Source organism: Nyctibius grandis, chromosome 1 (assembly GCF_013368605.1).
Source record: "Nyctibius grandis isolate bNycGra1 chromosome 1, bNycGra1.pri, whole genome shotgun sequence".
NCBI lineage: Eukaryota > Metazoa > Chordata > Aves > Nyctibiiformes > Nyctibiidae > Nyctibius > Nyctibius grandis.
The window spans coordinates 89,655,493-89,672,397 of record NC_090658.1 but is presented as its reverse complement, the minus strand read 5'-3'; the positions used below and the strand labels follow the sequence as shown (position 1 = coordinate 89,672,397).

General features: G+C 44.4%; 1 protein-coding gene across 6 annotated transcripts in view; it reads left to right on the top strand.

Annotated features, from left to right (window-relative positions):
• Positions 1-16,905, top strand: part of ANKRD6 (ankyrin repeat domain 6) — a 117,544-nt gene that overhangs the window by 93,762 nt on the left and 6,877 nt on the right. For 3 of the 6 annotated variants that reach the window (XM_068397318.1, XM_068397324.1, XM_068397316.1), the window contains 8 exons: positions 4,627-4,725; positions 5,419-5,517; positions 9,835-9,933; positions 12,856-12,954; positions 13,200-13,277; positions 14,141-14,245; positions 14,497-14,637; positions 14,988-15,164. In XM_068397318.1, the coding sequence (XP_068253419.1) occupies positions 4,627-4,725; positions 5,419-5,517; positions 9,835-9,933; positions 12,856-12,954; positions 13,200-13,277; positions 14,141-14,245; positions 14,497-14,637; positions 14,988-15,164 (897 nt within the window). Of the gene's footprint in view, positions 1-4,626; positions 4,726-5,418; positions 5,518-9,834; positions 9,934-10,988; positions 11,088-12,855; positions 12,955-13,199; positions 13,278-14,140; positions 14,246-14,496; positions 14,638-14,987; positions 15,165-16,905 lie in introns of all 6 variants that reach the window. The other 3 variants (XM_068397343.1, XM_068397317.1, XM_068397334.1) reach the window with 3 other exon arrangements.

Genomic DNA, 16,905 nt, shown 5'->3' with positions numbered 1-16,905 from the left:
GCTTTAAAGGAGATCCTACAACTGATGGATGCTCTGGAGAATAGGAATGTGCAGGAAACCAAAATACAGTGGTTATAATATTTTTTTTTTAAATCAGAGAAAGGAAAAAGTTACATGTATTGCAAACTAGTATAAACCAACTCTCATTACGTTTGGGCATTAGAGCCTATAACAGAGACTCTGATAACTCAGTGCTATTTCTGTACCATGACAGAGGCAGGAGAGCTGGCAGAAGTACTAACATCTACCTGAAACTCTTTTGTAAGTTGCTTGTGTTGCTTCCTTTCCCTTGGGGTGAACTTCACATGTAACATAGGTGACTATCCAGTTCTTAGGTGCCTGGTCCCAGTGGGTGCATCCACTGCTTTAAGTTAGTCAGCAAATGAAGAAATTGAGGAGATAATCGCAAATGCTAGGACGCTGAGCAAGTGCCACCAGCCTAGCCAACACAGAAGTGCTAAAGGAAAGGGTAATACCAAAATCCATGGAGAACGTCAAAATTTAGATATCTGCCTTTCTTCAGGGCTCCCAGCCTGTAGCCCTCTCCTGAAAGCAGGCATTTAAGCTCTCTGTAAAGGACATGGTTTCACCCTTTGGAAACATTCTGTCTGGTGCTGGGCCTTGCTGTGCAATAGCCCCATTAGACACAGAGCCCTCAGAATGTGCAGTCCTGCATCCTCTGCACCGGGTGATGCAAAATCCCATCCTGGTCTCCCACCAACATCTCCCTCTCTCTAGCCCAGTGAATGTGGATGTTTTTCTTAAAGATGGAGCACTTTCAACACAGCAGTGCTCTCATGGCAAGACAAGCTGGGCGAGTACCGTAATCTCTGGGCCGCTGCAGAAGAGCCAGCGGCCACCTTCTTCACTGGCCTCATTTCAAAGGGTGATGGGCGTACCTACAACTTGCATGGAGCTTCTTCCAGCAAGTGTGTGAGAGAGGAGGGGAGACACCTGCATTAGGGGCTGTGGCAGGGCTGAGTGTGTGCTACGCGACCACCTCCTCAGTGCCACCATGGCTACGGTGCCGCATGGTCTGGGGCGTTGAAGTGGAAATGACGGAGTGTGAGTTGCTTTCAGGGCTAGGCAGCAGCTGAGGAAGGGGATTTAAGACACACCGTTGTAGGCTTAAGTGCCTTATGTCTACTGAACCTCACTTAAGCACTTAAGTGTCTTTTTGGTGTGGGCCCGTGTCTGCATTTAGGCAGACTCTGTTGTTTCTATCAAGGTCACATTTGCGTGACACAGCACTGGAGTTATCTCTCTTCATTGATCTGCAGTCTGTTCCTAAGGCATAAATCACTTACAAATAGGATCATAACTTGTGCCCAACATAATAGTTTGGGCAGTTAATATGCATTTACTGGTGCAATTTCTCTCTGAGCCTCTGGAACAGCCCCCTAATGCCTTGCTAAAGGCAGAACTCCGGTGAGTGCTTTCAGAGACAGTTATTTTAGCAATTAATAAAAAGATACATGAGTCAGTGATCACACCGTCTGAAAATTCACGCTGTGAAAAAAATGTAACTCATCTGTTTTTGCTGACTCCATAAGAGGCAAGGTAAGGGTTTGCTCCTCCGCTGATGGGGAGGCAAGGCAGGTTAGAAATGCAGCGGTGCAGGCAGTGTTATTTATAGGTGGGCTCTGCCGTCTGTGGCTGGGTCGCGCAGTGACTCACACACAGAGGCCATCGCAATGGTTCAGCTTCCACAGCACGTTAAGCAGTTTAAGGTTAATATGTGTGCTGAGGACCAAGGGGATGGTCGACCAGGTCCTGCCCTGCTGGCTGAGGGGCCTGGGTTTGGTAGGACCTTCACCAGGACACTGATACCTGCCATCTTGTCACTGGGAGGTGCCTTAGTCCAGGTGAGGTAGGATTTGAGATGTCCTTTGACACTCTCTGTTACATGGATGAGGTATTTATTTACCTGGTCAGGGTGCTGGTTGGACCTTACTCTTAGATGCCTGGCTCTCCCCATGCTTGTGTAGGGAGGGTGTCAGCACCAAATCCCCCACCTGGGGCAGGAGGCATCTGAGCCTGCCATCTGTGGGACTTCTGTCCCTTCATCTACCCGGGCTTCTATTTCGGGGACAAGAATATAGTACAGGACAAAGCCCAGGCATGGCTGAAACCATCCCAGTGCCATTCTGCAGCCCTGGCGAACGGCCCCCCAGCACATGGGCTGAGCTGCCCAAGGGAGACCTGCTCCTGCAGCAGTCAGGTGTGCTTCCCGCTTTCCAAATATGTGTTTGTTTTTCATTTAACTTAGATGCCATTAGAAGTAGCTGTCATATCTACAAACCCCAGTAAGCTGAATGGCCTTTGACCTTACTGTGATGGGGTTGGGTTAATGACAAGAACAGCCGTGATTTAAACTGGCCCAGCGAGAGGATCCTTAATTACAAACTAAATCCAATACAATCCACTCCTGACCCCAATTTGGTCTTCTCCACAATTTTCCAGACTGTAAAGAAGTAGGAACCAACCATTCCTTGTTAAAGCTTCATCCATTGCAATGGCAGATGTCATCTTGTTTTAGTCTTTATCATAATACTTTCTGTAGTTTTGCTGGTGCAGAAATACCAGTTGGGAGTGATAGGTTGACAGATTACTTTCCACTTCATGGTAGTCAGGTAGAATGAGCTTTGCACTGTCCATATTACCCAATGCTGCCAGTCATCAGTACCAGGCACTATCAAAAGAGGGTGTTAAGTTCTTCCCCAGCTTGTTAGCAAGCAGATTTCTGTGCAGTAATAGTTACTGGAAACTATCCGACACTTGCACTGGTGTCGGATGGTGTATTTTGGACATTTTCCATAACATTTTTGTTATCTTTAAATTTGGAATAAATACACAAGTTCAGAGAACTCGCAGTGCTGTCAGTTTTACAATACTTCATGTTTTTCTTAAAGTCCCAGTTCCTGGAACCATTATTGTCTATGTTCAAAATCTCTTAAAATACATTTTCAGTCTTAATAGGGACAAGAACAAAAGTAAGAATATGTGACCTCTAGAGACAAAACATAGATGGCAAATTTAAAAAGAAAAAAAAGCCATCAACACAATTTTTTAAAATCAACTTCATGATTATAAGCCAAATTAAAGATTTACTGGTGGTGGCAGTTGGCATTACAAGGGTTACTGACAGGTTGCGGTTGGCAATGCTCATTTTTCACTTATGGATTAATAACTATTTTGGTATCATTAGCACAAAAATACCCCACCAAGAGCAATTTTTAAGTGAGCTGCTAACCGTCTTTGAGAACAAATTATTCAAATAATCCAGTTATCTAAAGACTTGTAGGACAGAAAATACAGAAATTCCTCTCGTTTTAGTGTTTAATATAATGTGGTATTATCTGATAAAGTTTTGTAGCAGAGAAATTTTGTATCTATTTAGGACTAGCTTCCCACAAGCTTTTTTTCCTCAGGATACACTGCATATCTCTGCCTTGCGTGTGTTTTTGGTGACCGTTATCTAGATAAGCAGAAGTGGATTGGATTCCTGCTCTGTTTATTCATCCCCCAAAAAGGCCGTGTGCAGCTTTGAAGCTAGTCTTTGTGCCTGGACTCAGGCTGTGCTTCAGCATTGCAGGTTCAAAACAACTTCAAAGGAAAGCCAAGACCAGTTTTTGTGGCAGCAGTGGAGCTAGAGCAGCTCATTTTCCCATCAGTCGGTATCTTACATCCCTACACGCTGCTGCATAAATCCTCCTATTCCCCCTCTTTTATCACAGTCTCACCAACATGCACTTAAAAATATATAGATAACCCCCGATAGGCAGGGCCAGTAGTTCGCGTCTCCCTAGTCTTCAGTTTCTGGAAGGCTTGTAGAAGATGAATCTTGGGCTCTCTAGCTCAGCAAAGGTGTTCAACAGTTGTTAGAGGGGGGATAGATGGGCAGTCAGACAAGATGACCTAATCAGCATAATTTCTTTTGGAAACCTGGCCATAAAGGAAATAAACTGATGTAAGAAACTTGCTTGTTGCTGCTACATGGCAGGTCAATGAGAAACCAAAGTCATTTGGACCTCAAGATTGCTCAGTTACTTGAATGGAATAAGTTGATGGTCTTGCAGTTGTGGTTGTCATAAAATTGCCTCCACTCTTAGCACTAATTGGTAAATTCGTCAGAAGTGCTGAAGAGACCGATCTCATCTCATGCTCCTTATCCTAAGCAGGGCTGATGGAGCAATCAGAGCCAAAACAGGAGAGCTTCATGCAGTTAGTGTAAGTACTGGAGGATCATTATGATGCATTACAAGAGCCTGTAATTCCCTTTAGTCCCCTACAGATACTGTTGACTATTAGATACCTAGTGCCAAATGTATTAGGTTTACTGCCTTCTAATACCACCAGATTTTTAGAATGCTTCAGCGCTGTATGTGGGCTTGTGATGACTTGCAAACTTCTGTGAACAGTTGGTTTGTAGCTCTCTGATACTTTCAGTAACTTCAAGAATCTTGGGAACTTTAACAATAGTTATTTACGTGGACTGTTTTCAAAGGCAGCTTGGATTTAAACAGTAGGTGTGTTGAAGATGAAGCCCTTTTGCGTGGTATGCGTTTGTATTGAATCAAAATGAGGTAGAAATGGTACCGACTACAAATCTGCTTCTTTTTGCAGGGTGACCAGACAGCATTGCACCGAGCTGCTGTCGTAGGGAACACCGATGTTATAGCAGCTCTGATTCAAGAGGGTTGTGCTTTGGACAGACAAGACAAGGTAACAGGCAAAAGCAAAGCCCTGTGGGATGGCAGCCTTGCCAGCCAGTAATATTAAGGTCTCACAGAGAAAGTTATAGTTTATACTCCTGAGTTGAGTAAGTATCTGATGCTTTGAAAATAATTGGAACAGTTACATTGAAAAAAAGCTGTACCATCTCTTTGATATAAATTACAGATTTAGTTATTTTTTTTTGTATCAGGCTGATAGTTTTTTATTTAAGAGTCTGGTCTCAGCTCATTAAGGGAGGAATTAAAGAAATACACAACCGTACTATGCCCTCTGCAAAACACTGCACAGTTTCCTTCGATTATCCCTGAAACTGAGAATCTTAGGCTATGAATTTAGTTTGGGAGTAAATATAACTAATTCCAAGATCCAAACAAAAGCTTTAGTGCTACTCTCTGCTTGCCAGGAGGTGTGGGAAGGAGTAGAAGATAAAGATAGAAAGAGGTTGAAGATAGAAAGTTAGGAAGAAGTACATAAGGTGTCAGTGGAAGTTATTTTATGTTTTATTCTGGTGTATATCTGCCTCTGGTAAAAATAAAAGAGAAAATAAGCTAGTAGGAAAGGAAAATGATTTATTTTTTAAGTGACCAGGTGGGGCATGCAGCTGCTGCGTTCTGACTGTAACATTACTCTGTGTGTGGACACAGTGCACTAACCTTCTCCTCTTGTGTGTGTGCTCTTCAGGATGGGAACACTGCTCTTCATGAAGCTTGTTGGCATGGTTTCAGTCAGTCTGCCAAAGTGCTCGTTAAAGCAGGAGCCAACGTTCTTGCCAAGAACAAGGTGAGACCCATGCAGGAGGAGCTTTCCATTCTGGTGTAAGGTGGCTGATTCTCATCACTAGAGATTTCTGACCATGGCATTTTTCAGCGGGTGGGGGTCCAGCTCCTGGTGTGATTTTTTTCTTCTTCTTCTTTTTTCTGCATTTATTACACCTGGGTGGTTCCTCCAGAGGCATTAGGAAATTCATATTTTGACAGCTGATGCAGGAGGAACTTAACAGCGTGTTGAGTGATACATTAATTACGGCTGAGGAACACTGCAATTCCTGTGGAAACCTCCACAGCGCTCTAGTTTATACCGAGTGGATTCATTGTGATCGGTATGATTTAAAATGAAAACGAATTGTACTAATAGGAAAATGGCATTCAAAATCCATATTTTTTCCCAGAAATTAAACATCCAAGTGAAGGTAAGCCACAGAGGGAAAAAAATAGCATATCTTTTGTTAGAAAGTTCTTCCTAATACATGAGTATAGGCTCTTATCAAAATCTTGTAATGAACGTGGATTATCTTCCTTTTTGTATTCATAATACCTTGAGAGCAGTTTAGAGGAAAGAATAACAAAGCAAGGGGTTTTAGTTCCACTCTAATTGTAATACCTGTGGGAGACTTCTCTTCAGTTCACTAATTCAAAAGTTAACGGAATAGCCTAGGAAACGGCACTAGCAGCCTATGGTGTGATTCTATGGTTCAATGAATCTATGGTGTGAGCTGAGTCAGGGTTTGGACCGCTGCGCTGATGGGTCGGTCAGAACGCACTGTTGGCACCATGTCCTTTGTTAGAGGTGAGATCGGGCTTTGGGATGGCTTTACGGGATCTCTGAGCATTTTTTGGTAAATGCATCTCTAAAATGACAACTGAAAGGGGCTAGGGAATAGAGGGTAGAAGGGAGACAGCTGGCCAAATTCCAGGATTTTGAGTAAAAAGGCACGTTGCTTGGGCGTCGTGTTTCTCTGTGTGCGTGTGGATATATGCAGTATGTATGCATATGTTTGTGCAATTGTCGTCACTTTGTGGTCTGTAATTACATAATCTTTGATATTATTTTATATGTATTCCTTCTTTTATATTGTTCCAACTTCCAGTTTTTATTTTCTGTAATTATTTTTACTGTAATGTTCACCTAGGTTTGTATCAAAGGTACTTTAGACAACTTCTCATGCTTGACTATATATAGTCTTGTGAACCATTATACTCCTATCCCTGGATATGCTTGTCTATGTATATACATATACTTCTGTACAAAGGTGTGGGCTTAAGATGCGAGTCTGGTTATCCTGCATGCTTGGATGCCTCAGGGTATTAGAAGATTTAGCTTACAATACAGCGTATGTCAACTGGAGACAACTTCTCTTGGAAAGCATGTGCACAGAATAGCTCAGCAGAGTTGATGTCTGAAATATGATGGGCAGACTTTAATACCGTGTGAGCAGCCCCTGCACTGTTCTTTGATGTCTTACCTGCACAATCCTCTCCCTTTGCATTTCACTGTTTGGGTGTTCTTTAATGGACAGGATCTTCTCTCAGGAGCCACTGAAAAATGCAGGAATTGTGCATGCTTGCACACATGAATGTGCTTTTACCCCTTTTGATTTAAAGAAAAATGAAGGGCTTAAGTCTGCTTAATCCCAAAATGGTTTCTCTGGTCTCTCAACTTTTTGTTACTGATGACAAGGCATAATCTTTCTGACAGCTTTTCTGGCAGCCAGAGCTGAGTGCCAGGGCAGGAGCACCCTACGGACTGTTGACTTACACCTGGGCATCGTATGATTTTGGCTGGATGGGACAGATATGGGCTGCTAGATTTGCCAAACCCTGCCAAGTAGCAGGAAACGGGAGGGATTTGACTATGGATTTTCTATAACTCGTGGTTAATATCTCCTGGGACTGTTTGGGGAACGCTTGTATGGATGCACTTCTTGCAGCCCTAGGAGTCATACTAATGAGCTCTGAATTTGCTTGAGGAAATTCTCAGAAGCCTCATGCATGATTTCTCTGTGAGAGTTGCTATTGAAAGTAAGCCTTCATACATTATATGCAAGTATTGTCGGGAGCGAGGGGCTACCTTCTGCTCTCCTGTAAAGTGGAGTAGCCTTGCTTTGCTAACTGCAGTGACCTGCTGAGGCAGAAATGTCAAGGAGGCTGTAGATAACCTTACCAACCATCTGCAGTGGAATGGAGTTGTGGCAGGGGAGCCGGGAAAGGAGAACTGCCTGTGAGATGGAGGGTTGCACGGGCAGAGGGCAGGCACAGCTGGGAGGCAGGCGTGCATGGACCAGGGGAGGAGGAATAACGGCTCTGATGCTGGACAAAGACACTGTGTTAAAAGACAGATAAAAGCAGAGAACAGGGCCAAAAATGGAGTAAAGAAATGGAGACTGGATGAGGTGTCCTCTCATTGTTATGGGATCTTACTGAAAAAATTCTCTGGTATTGTGATACACAATATTGGTATACACAAATATTCTAGCTTTCCTACTGTTTGAGCTTATAGATGTGCAAGCATGATGTTCTTTTAGCCCTGTTTCTTTCAGTGTGGCATAAGTAGGTTTGTTTAATGCACCATACACTACTACGCATGGAGAACTTTTAACATTTTCTCACCTTGAAAAATAGAGATTTATAAGGAGATTATTGAAAGTAAGGAGGATAAATTGTATTGGCAGATGGTGGCATCTTCAGCTTTTTTTTTATTAAAAACACTTGAAAAAGGTTAAAAAAGGAAAATCTGCCATGTTTCTGTGCCATACTTGAGCACAGTATATAAAAGAGCAATGCAGTTGAAGACGGCTTCTATATTAAGTGAAATGCAGCAACCTGTGCAGCAATCACCCTGGAGATGCAATTTATTTTCAGTCAAGTTGGCTTAATGAAAACTCTTCGCTGTGATAGATCATCCCATAAGATCAGTTGTAGTCTTCTTTTTAATCCTCCCATCAGTCTGTACATTTCAGTGAAGATTCAGCAGACCAGTGAAGACCCCCAGATCGTTACAACTTGGACCCACTCTCCCTCTCACAGAAGCTGGTGAGAGATTTGTCACCCTGTGGGAGATGAGCCAGATGAGCCTACTCTGTGAGCCCTGACCCCAGGCACCAGCATCATGACTTCTCCCAGCATTGAGGTCCTCGCCCATTGCTTACTGCACAGGACCTCTCTGCCTTCCCACCAGGGCCAACCTTCCAAACAGCAAATGATAAAGACATTGCAGAGGCTTTCCCCAGGAGGGAAAAAAAATGACACTTAAATGCAATTTAGCTGAGAAAGAAAATGTTCATGTCTGCCACAGCTTAGAGACTACATTCAGGCCTGAAACAGTCTGTAATGTGGAACTGAAGACCTAAGACCACATGTAAGAGTTGGCCTTTTGTAATTCAAACCCTGCAGCTTTGATCTGTCTTGAAAGCACAGGGAACAAATTAAAGGACATAATGAAGGTGAACAGGCAGCCTAGTAATCATGGGAAACCTTTTTACCTGAGCTGACTTCATTTCTAGCTCCCAAGAGCCAAAAACCCCAAACATTTTCAGGCCAACAAAAGCCAAATGCTGCCAGAAAAACTTGTGAGACCGAGAAAATGCTTCACAGTGTTAGAAAGAGAATACACAGGCAACCTTTTTTTTGATTTCTTTCTGTAAAAATGGCATGTTTGCTTCTTTCAGGAACCTTAGCATGCCATACTCTGGGGTTTGGGTGGCTTGTTTTTCTTCCTTCTCGTCTTGCCTGGAGACTGTTGCACTCTCTGAACATCGAAGCTTCCCAATAGCCTAGAATCTGTATCCTGTGAGAGCACGTACTGACCCAGCCAGACTTGGAGCTGGTTTGTGTTACGATTGTAAGGAAACAGAAATTGTTGTGACCCTTGTCTGCCTCACACCCTGCAGCAGTCACGGCCGGCTTTGCTTGAGATCAAGAGATGCCGTGCTGTGGCAGTGTGTTTCTTTGTGTGTGTGCATGGGGGAAACCTGAAACACAAGAATTACAGTTCTTTAAATTAAATACTCGATAATGTTGTTTGATATTAATGAACCAGACAGTTTGTAGAGTCTTTGCTTTCTGCAAGCAGACTTGAGCAATGCAGATATCATTAGGCTGTCCATTTTCTGCTTTTACTATATCCCAGATAAATCATTTCCAGGATGGAGAGGATATTTCAGTCTCCAGGTTCATTCAGCTCATATCTTCGGGAAAATAACAGTGACAGCTTCCCGCCCCTGGGTGGATCTTCTTGTGGGAAGACCTGTGAGGTTTTATTTTTTAATGCTTATGTCCAATTTCTAAATATGGCTTTTATATTTTCCTGTATTTCTCTAAGGCAGGTAACACACCTCTTCACCTGGCTTGCCAGAATAGCCATTCCCAGAGTACTCGTGTTTTGTTACTTGGAGGATCTCGAGCAGAGCTCAAAAATAATGTGAGTTTTGAAAAAGAATGTGTTTGGTTTTGTGTGCCTTTGTTTTAGCTATATTGCTTTAACTTGTAGACAGACTCAGAAGTGCTTTAAGCTGTGATTTTTATTATAAATGCTATTGAAAAAAAACACTAACAAGCCATTGTGTACATTGTCTACAGGAATGCTTTTGATAGGACTGAGCAACACACTACTTGTACCCATCCTTTGAGTGGGGATGGAAGGAACCGAAAGGGGTTTTGCTGTTGCATAGACTGAGGCAGCTGGTCCTTTACTGCTTTTTGTGGTCCTGACAGCCTGACCCATAGAATATCATGCAATTCTGCAAAAGGCCTCCTCTCTCAAAAAGATGGAAATCTTAAAGGGGTTTGATGCCAGAGTGGTGAAGGTCTTCAGACCTGCCCTCACTGAGACAGATAATATATACTGTGTGTCAGTCTGTCAAATAAGGCAGATTCAAGGTGAATTCAATTTCAGACAGCTTTCCTTCTATTTTATAATGGATCTGGCATGACAAAGGAAAAAAGAAATCTACAAAACGAAGCCAGATGTCTTTGCCCCTGCTTGATAACAGGGTGGGCAGAGGCACACAGCAGTGGAAACCTATGGGGATCTGCTCCCAGCTCCCAGTCCCAGCTGTGCATGTGCCACCCCTCATGGGGAAGCTGCTCTGGCCCTACTCATCCCATTTTCTTCATTATGTGTGACACTGAGTGGGATTTCCAAAGCACAATCGTTTGGGTCAGAAGAACAGATTTCATGTACGAATGTAAATCAGTTTTTGTAGTGCAGTAAACCAGCATTTTATAATTCCAGTATTTCCGATCAGTGGTTAAAGAATTCGTACCCCCACCTTGCCTGACCCCAGCTCTTGCTAAACTTTCCCACCCAAGATAGTAGGTTTTGTACCACAGAGAAGACAGCGTTGCTGTTCAGTGGAGGTGTGTGGCATTTACTGCGCTTTTTGGTTTAATAGGATTATTTCATCCCTGAACACCACGACAAGTGCAAGCTTTCTTACTGCGATTACATGCTCAGAGCTTTGTTTCTGTTTGCAGGCAGGAGATACCTGTCTGCATGTGGCTGCTCGTTATAATCACTTACCCATCGTTAGGGTGCTGCTCAGTGCTTTCTGTTCTGTCCATGAAAAGAACCAGGTCAGTGCATGAACCTCATTGCGACTCTGCACCCTTTGCATACAGCTAGTTGTTGGGAAAAGGGATTCCTACGCAAGTAATCCTGCTTCACTCTGTGTTTCACTGTACCACCAAATGCCTGAGCTTTTAAGAATAGCCTTAAAGTAACGGCATATCAGCGGTTTATTATTTTGCCATCACATTTGCATCATTTCTTTAAAGCGTTGCCTATTTATGAGGTTCTGCAATCGTATGTTGGTATAGAAAGGGGCTTTGGGACAGGGGTAGTAAGCATAGGGTTAGGAGCTGGTGTTCCTGGGTGCTTACCAGTTCTGTGCAGAACGAGACTGGGCAAGAGACTCGGGCATTTTATGGGGGCCCATTTTCTCCGCTGTAATGAGGATTTAATGATCATACGGCCATTCTAGAGACATTGTGAAGCAGAACTCACTAACATTCAGATGCTGCAAAAGTGTGAATTCTTCTGGGATACTTTGCTGCATTTTGCAGTAGGGGGAATTAAAAGGACATAAAAGTGAAGAAAAAGTATGCTTTAAATTCAGAGTAATGCTCAGTCTAACCTAGGATTAATCATCCATAGTTGTTTTTTAGAGAAGTAATTGATTGCTGTACCTATAGCATAGCCTAATTGGGTGGTAGAAGGGAATGGATTTAGTACATTAAAATGTGTTAAATCTGCTAAATAATCAGATTATGTGGTGCTTAACCACGTCGTCTCGTGTTCCTGGGAAATTTTCCATGTGTAGTTGAGGACCATAAAGATGTTTTCTGATCTGTACATTTAATCTTGTTTCTTAGATATGTGAGATATTACAGCAAACAAAATGGGTTTCAGCATGTTAAATTTACTATGTAATTTTATTTGGAAATGAGTTTTTTAACTTGCAGAATGAGCTACTGAATATTAAGATTAACTGGTGTGAACCTGGCACAGAGAGACACCCCTTTCCTTCATTCCCCAGCACTACCCAAAGTTGTTCCATATTTGCACATATAACAATTTTATTTATGAATACGCCTCATCCCAGTTAGTAATAAGCAATAGTTTTCCACTAGTCTCGAGGAGATCTAATTTTCTGAAGGCAAAATGCAAGGCAAAGGGGACAGGAGGGCATTATATGCACATGTCTGGTCTCCCTTGAACAGCTGCTGGCTGTGTTACCGGCGCCCGAATCTGATCCCAGCCATCTTCACCTCGCTGCACCAGCACAAGGGCAGGGCAGTGTTTTAGTGCTGGACCTGGATCACCTCCTGGCTTTGGTCCAAAAACTTTTTTTCTTGAGGAATCTTATGAAGAGAACAGCAACAATCTCGCTGCTGGTACTTACGTGATTATTTTTGAGTAATGTGGTACATGACCACCTGCGCACCAAATAATCAAACCTGCAAAGGAAAAAAAAAGGGAAGGTTGTGGTGGGAAAACCGGTTCTGCCCTCAGATGTATCCGTTTGCGGGCAGTAGAGCTGGGCTATCTCCAAGTTGCATCATGTGTCACTTGGTTTAATTAAACAAGATCACCAGTGCCCCATCTGCATTTCTCAAAACCTGACTGAAGCAGCTCCTTGCCCTGAAGCAGCTCCTTGCCCCCTCCTGTCTCCTTCCTCCCAACTCTGCTTTTTTTATTGACCAGGCCTTATTTAATCGTAGTTGTTGCATCAGTAAGTGTAGGTCTTTTGACCTCTGAGCACCTTTTATGAAGGTGTGATTTCTGCAGGGTGAGACCCGACGACTTGTGTTACACGGTTGTTTTCTGCTTTCTAACTTGCAGGCAGGGGATACTGCGCTCCATGTAGCTGCTGCTCTAAATCACAGGAAGGTGGTTAAGCTGTTGCTGGAGGCAGGGGCTGATGCATCCGTTGTCAACAATGTAAGCAGGATGTGGACTTCCATTGGTATTTTGTATTAATGCAGACTCCCTTCAACTCTCTTCATAGTATTGGTAGAAAATATTTGGATGTTAGAGTTGAATGAAATCTGGGTAAATGAAAGCAGTTAGTCACTTTACTTTTGTAAAGAGTACATGCACAGAGCATGTACTAACCTTAGTGGAGAAATTCCACATTTCCAGCAGCTTGTGTTTTGAAGGAAATGCCATTTTCTTTTTCGTCTCAGGCAGGTCAGACCCCTCTAGAGGTTGCCAGACAGCACAATAACCCTGAGGTTGCGCTCCTCCTCACTAAAGCATCACAGGTACGTTACAAATCTCTCCCCAACACACACATACACATGGACCTGAGGCCAGTTAACCCTGAGGGGCCACATCGCCTGGTCCTTAACCTTCTGCTCTGAAAGGTGCCTATGTTTCTGCTGGCATTGTGTGCTGTCCTCAGGTCTATTGATGTGGAGCCTTTCAGCTCCCAAGCCCAGCAAGTTGTGCAGATTAAGCCTCAGCATTAAGCACTGGCAGAGGTCCTGGCTGTCCTGACTGGCAGAGGATGGAGGAGCCAGAGGCACTTGTTCCCTGCAGTGGCCCAGGAGTTAGAAAGCTGCCCTGTACCCAAAAGCTCCCAGGTTGTGTCCCTCTGCTGCCTGCCGCGGACGTGTCCCATCCCCAAGATGGCTGCTTGCACTGGAAGATGCTTTGAAATGGGGAGAAAATGTCCTGTTTATACTCTGCTGCTGTGTGTGAAATGCTACAATGCTCTTCAGGCCGGAAGGCATGTGAGAGGGCTCTGTATTCTGGTATGAGACCCGGCGTAATCCTGTTCTGCTCCTCCTTGTCACCTCTGTGTGAGAAGGGCTGGGCTGGGCTGGGCTGGGCTTGGCTTGGCTTGGCTTGGCTTGGCTTGGCTTGGCAACCAGCCTGAGGACACAGGAGGAGGTTCTAACCCCTCCAGGGGACAGCAAAGTGCCCTGATGGACGTAGCTCAGTGGTGGTGTGTTTTCACAGCTAAAAGCACCCACGTTGCTTGGCCCATCAGCGTCCTTCTGACAGTGCACTCTCCTTTATCCATTGCCTTTTAGATCGAGGTGAAAAAGGTCTGCCCTGTTGCTTGGCCTCTGTGCTAGGAAAGAGCACGACATCACTGAGTAACAGTGTGGTCTGCCTTCAGGTCTCACGCTTTAATCGTGGAAGAAGCCTGAGGAAGAAGAGAGAGAAGCTGAAGGAGGAAAGGCGAGCTCAGTCGGTACCACGGGATGAAGTGGTACAGAGCAAGGTACAGCCCAGCATTACCAGCTACATCTACCGCAAGCAGGGAGCATAAATAAAACCCGTCAGGACTAAATCTTTTTGGAGCTGTCACTTGTGCGTGACCCCAACAGTTGTCTGAGGCAGTCTGTCGTGCTTTGCTGCTAAAGAGTTGCCCACTCGTATGTGCAGAACAGCTTAAAACTGAGAAATGGAAGAAAAGGCAGCTTTTCCCCATCTCTGCAACTGCTCTGAACTTCTCCCTGTCTTTGCTCCAAGCAGGGCAGTGTCTCAGCTGCTGATGACACGCCAAGCAGCGACCAGCCACCGCAGAGGAAGAGCGATCTGAAGGATGAACCCCGGTTAACCTCACCAGATCTCAAAGGGAAGAAGAGCAAAAAGAAAAAGCCAAAGGAAAAGGTATCAGTAGATTTAGAACAGCAGAGAGAGAAGGGATAGTTGTTGAGCAGTAGCACAGGTGTCCCTTCAGCATGTCGGTGAGCCAGGGCAGCAGCCCCGCCATGCTCTTGGGGTCTTCAGAAAAAAAACATTTCTGATGGGGAAATTCTGCTGTTGAGGGTCACGTGAACCAGATTTGTGCAGAAATCTGGTTATTGTGCTGACAGACACCAAGGTTGTGGCCAGCCACTGCAGCGGGATTGGTGTTTTACTCAAGTTTTTGCTGTAATTGTCACAATGGATTTGTGACACCAGGGATAGTTTACCAGGGGGCTCATAAACAGGGAAAACGTTGTGTGTATTTTATGCAGGTTTCAGCACTCTCGGACCCCATCTCCCCAGCGGATCAGCAGACCCTCCCTCGGCCCCAGCAAAACGTGCCTAAGCGCAGGAGTAAACATCACTGCTCCTCTCCACCGCCTCCCCACGAGGTCCGAGCCTACCAGCTCTACACGCTCTATCGAGGAAAGGATGGGAAGGTGATGCAGGTGAGTCGGCCACTGTCCTCATGCAGGGAGATGCACAGAGCAGCACTTGGAGTTGGGGCAGGGTTAGCTAACGGATAGAGAATGCACTCAGTTAACTGTGTTCTCAGGGGCATGAAATCATGACTGTGGATTTGTTTTCCTTGTCTGGGCTTCAGCTGCCTTTTGGCCTGAAGTCTGATAAACAATAAGCTGGTTCTGTGTGTGCTAAGGAGACATATGTAACTAGTTTTGATCTACAGAGTATTTCCTGTTCGGAGATAAGGTGCAAACAGTGATTGGAAACGACACTGGAACTTTTACGATACACTTTGAAATACTAAGATTTCCGACAAGAAATGCACAGAGCTTTTCCAAGGAAAATAAATGAGAGCAGTGTGTGAGCACTGAAGCTTACGACCCAAACCAAGAGCTTGAGTACGCTCAATGCATTTTGTTTCAGTTCTTTCTGTTTATTGCAACGTGTCTTTGGGGAGTCTAGGATTACTGGAGGCAGGAACTGTACAGAAATTGGTTCACAAATAAACCTGGAATTACCAGCTCATGTGCAGTTATTCCAGTTTAGAGACTGATATTTTACTCGTTTTATTACGCAAGTATTTACCAGTACACATTTATTAAAAAGCGTGAAAACAGTCAGCAAATTACCCTGTAAACATTGTAAACGCCTGTATTGTTCTTTTCTTAATATTGCCCTCCTGTACCTCTGGGAGGTCGGTCCTTTCATTTCCTTAGCTTCTCACATCCATCCACCAGCTCTCCTCGGTCCCTTGCTGTAGTTAAGAAATTCAGCAGATTCTGAAGATCACTCAAGTCAGACTTCAAAGGCTTTACTGGCCATACTTGCCAACATCTCGCTGTGTAACGCTTGGGAAATTTCCAGACAGGGGCACTATGGGATTATCCTAATAAACAGACATCAGGAAGGGTGGAGGACCTTTCATATGCTAAAAGGAGTGTCTCCCTGCCCTTAGGATCTGATGGTAGGAGGATGGGACAGTAGGAAGGACTTGGGCAGCAGGAAGGTAGGTGCAGAGAGCAGACAGGTTTTGTATACAAATCTCATCTGTTCACGAAGATTAGCTTAATAGAGCTACACTCCCTTATAGTATTTCTTGAAATACATGACACTCCTCTCTCTCCTTTTTGGCTCGTCTGTCTTCTTTGATGCCCTCAGGCCCTGAATAGCAAACGGAATTTCTTAAGTACATATATTTCTGAAGCTTTCTCTAGCGCTCTCGGCAAACCACCCACCTTCCCCTGCCAAGGGAATAACCCCCAATTTGTGAAACAGTACTGCAGGGCCAAAGGAGAGAGGGAGGCTCCTCTGCGGACAGATTCAGAGCAGCCGCTTTTGGCTCCTGACTCCCCCCTGAAGGAGCCAGTTTTTGCCTGCAGACTGCAGAGGAAGCTGATGAGGATTAGCTGTGCTCCCTTCAGGGAACCTTTTGCAACCATCTCGCTGAGAGATTTAAATGTGGCCAGTGCAGTTCCCCTTGCAGAGGAGCTTTGGGACGGTGTCATGTGCGTCAAAGGAAGGCAGCGGTGTGCGCCGCAGATAAGGGTCAGCTGAATGCCAGCAGGGTGAAGGCAGGCAGGAGCAGTGAGACCTTGCCATACAGTACACAATAAAACCGAGCATGTTATTGGCATTAGGTTAAAAAACAAGTGCACACAAACCCACACACATCCACAAAATCAGATTTTTTTTGTACGATTCAAAATTACAGCATTGAGACAGGGG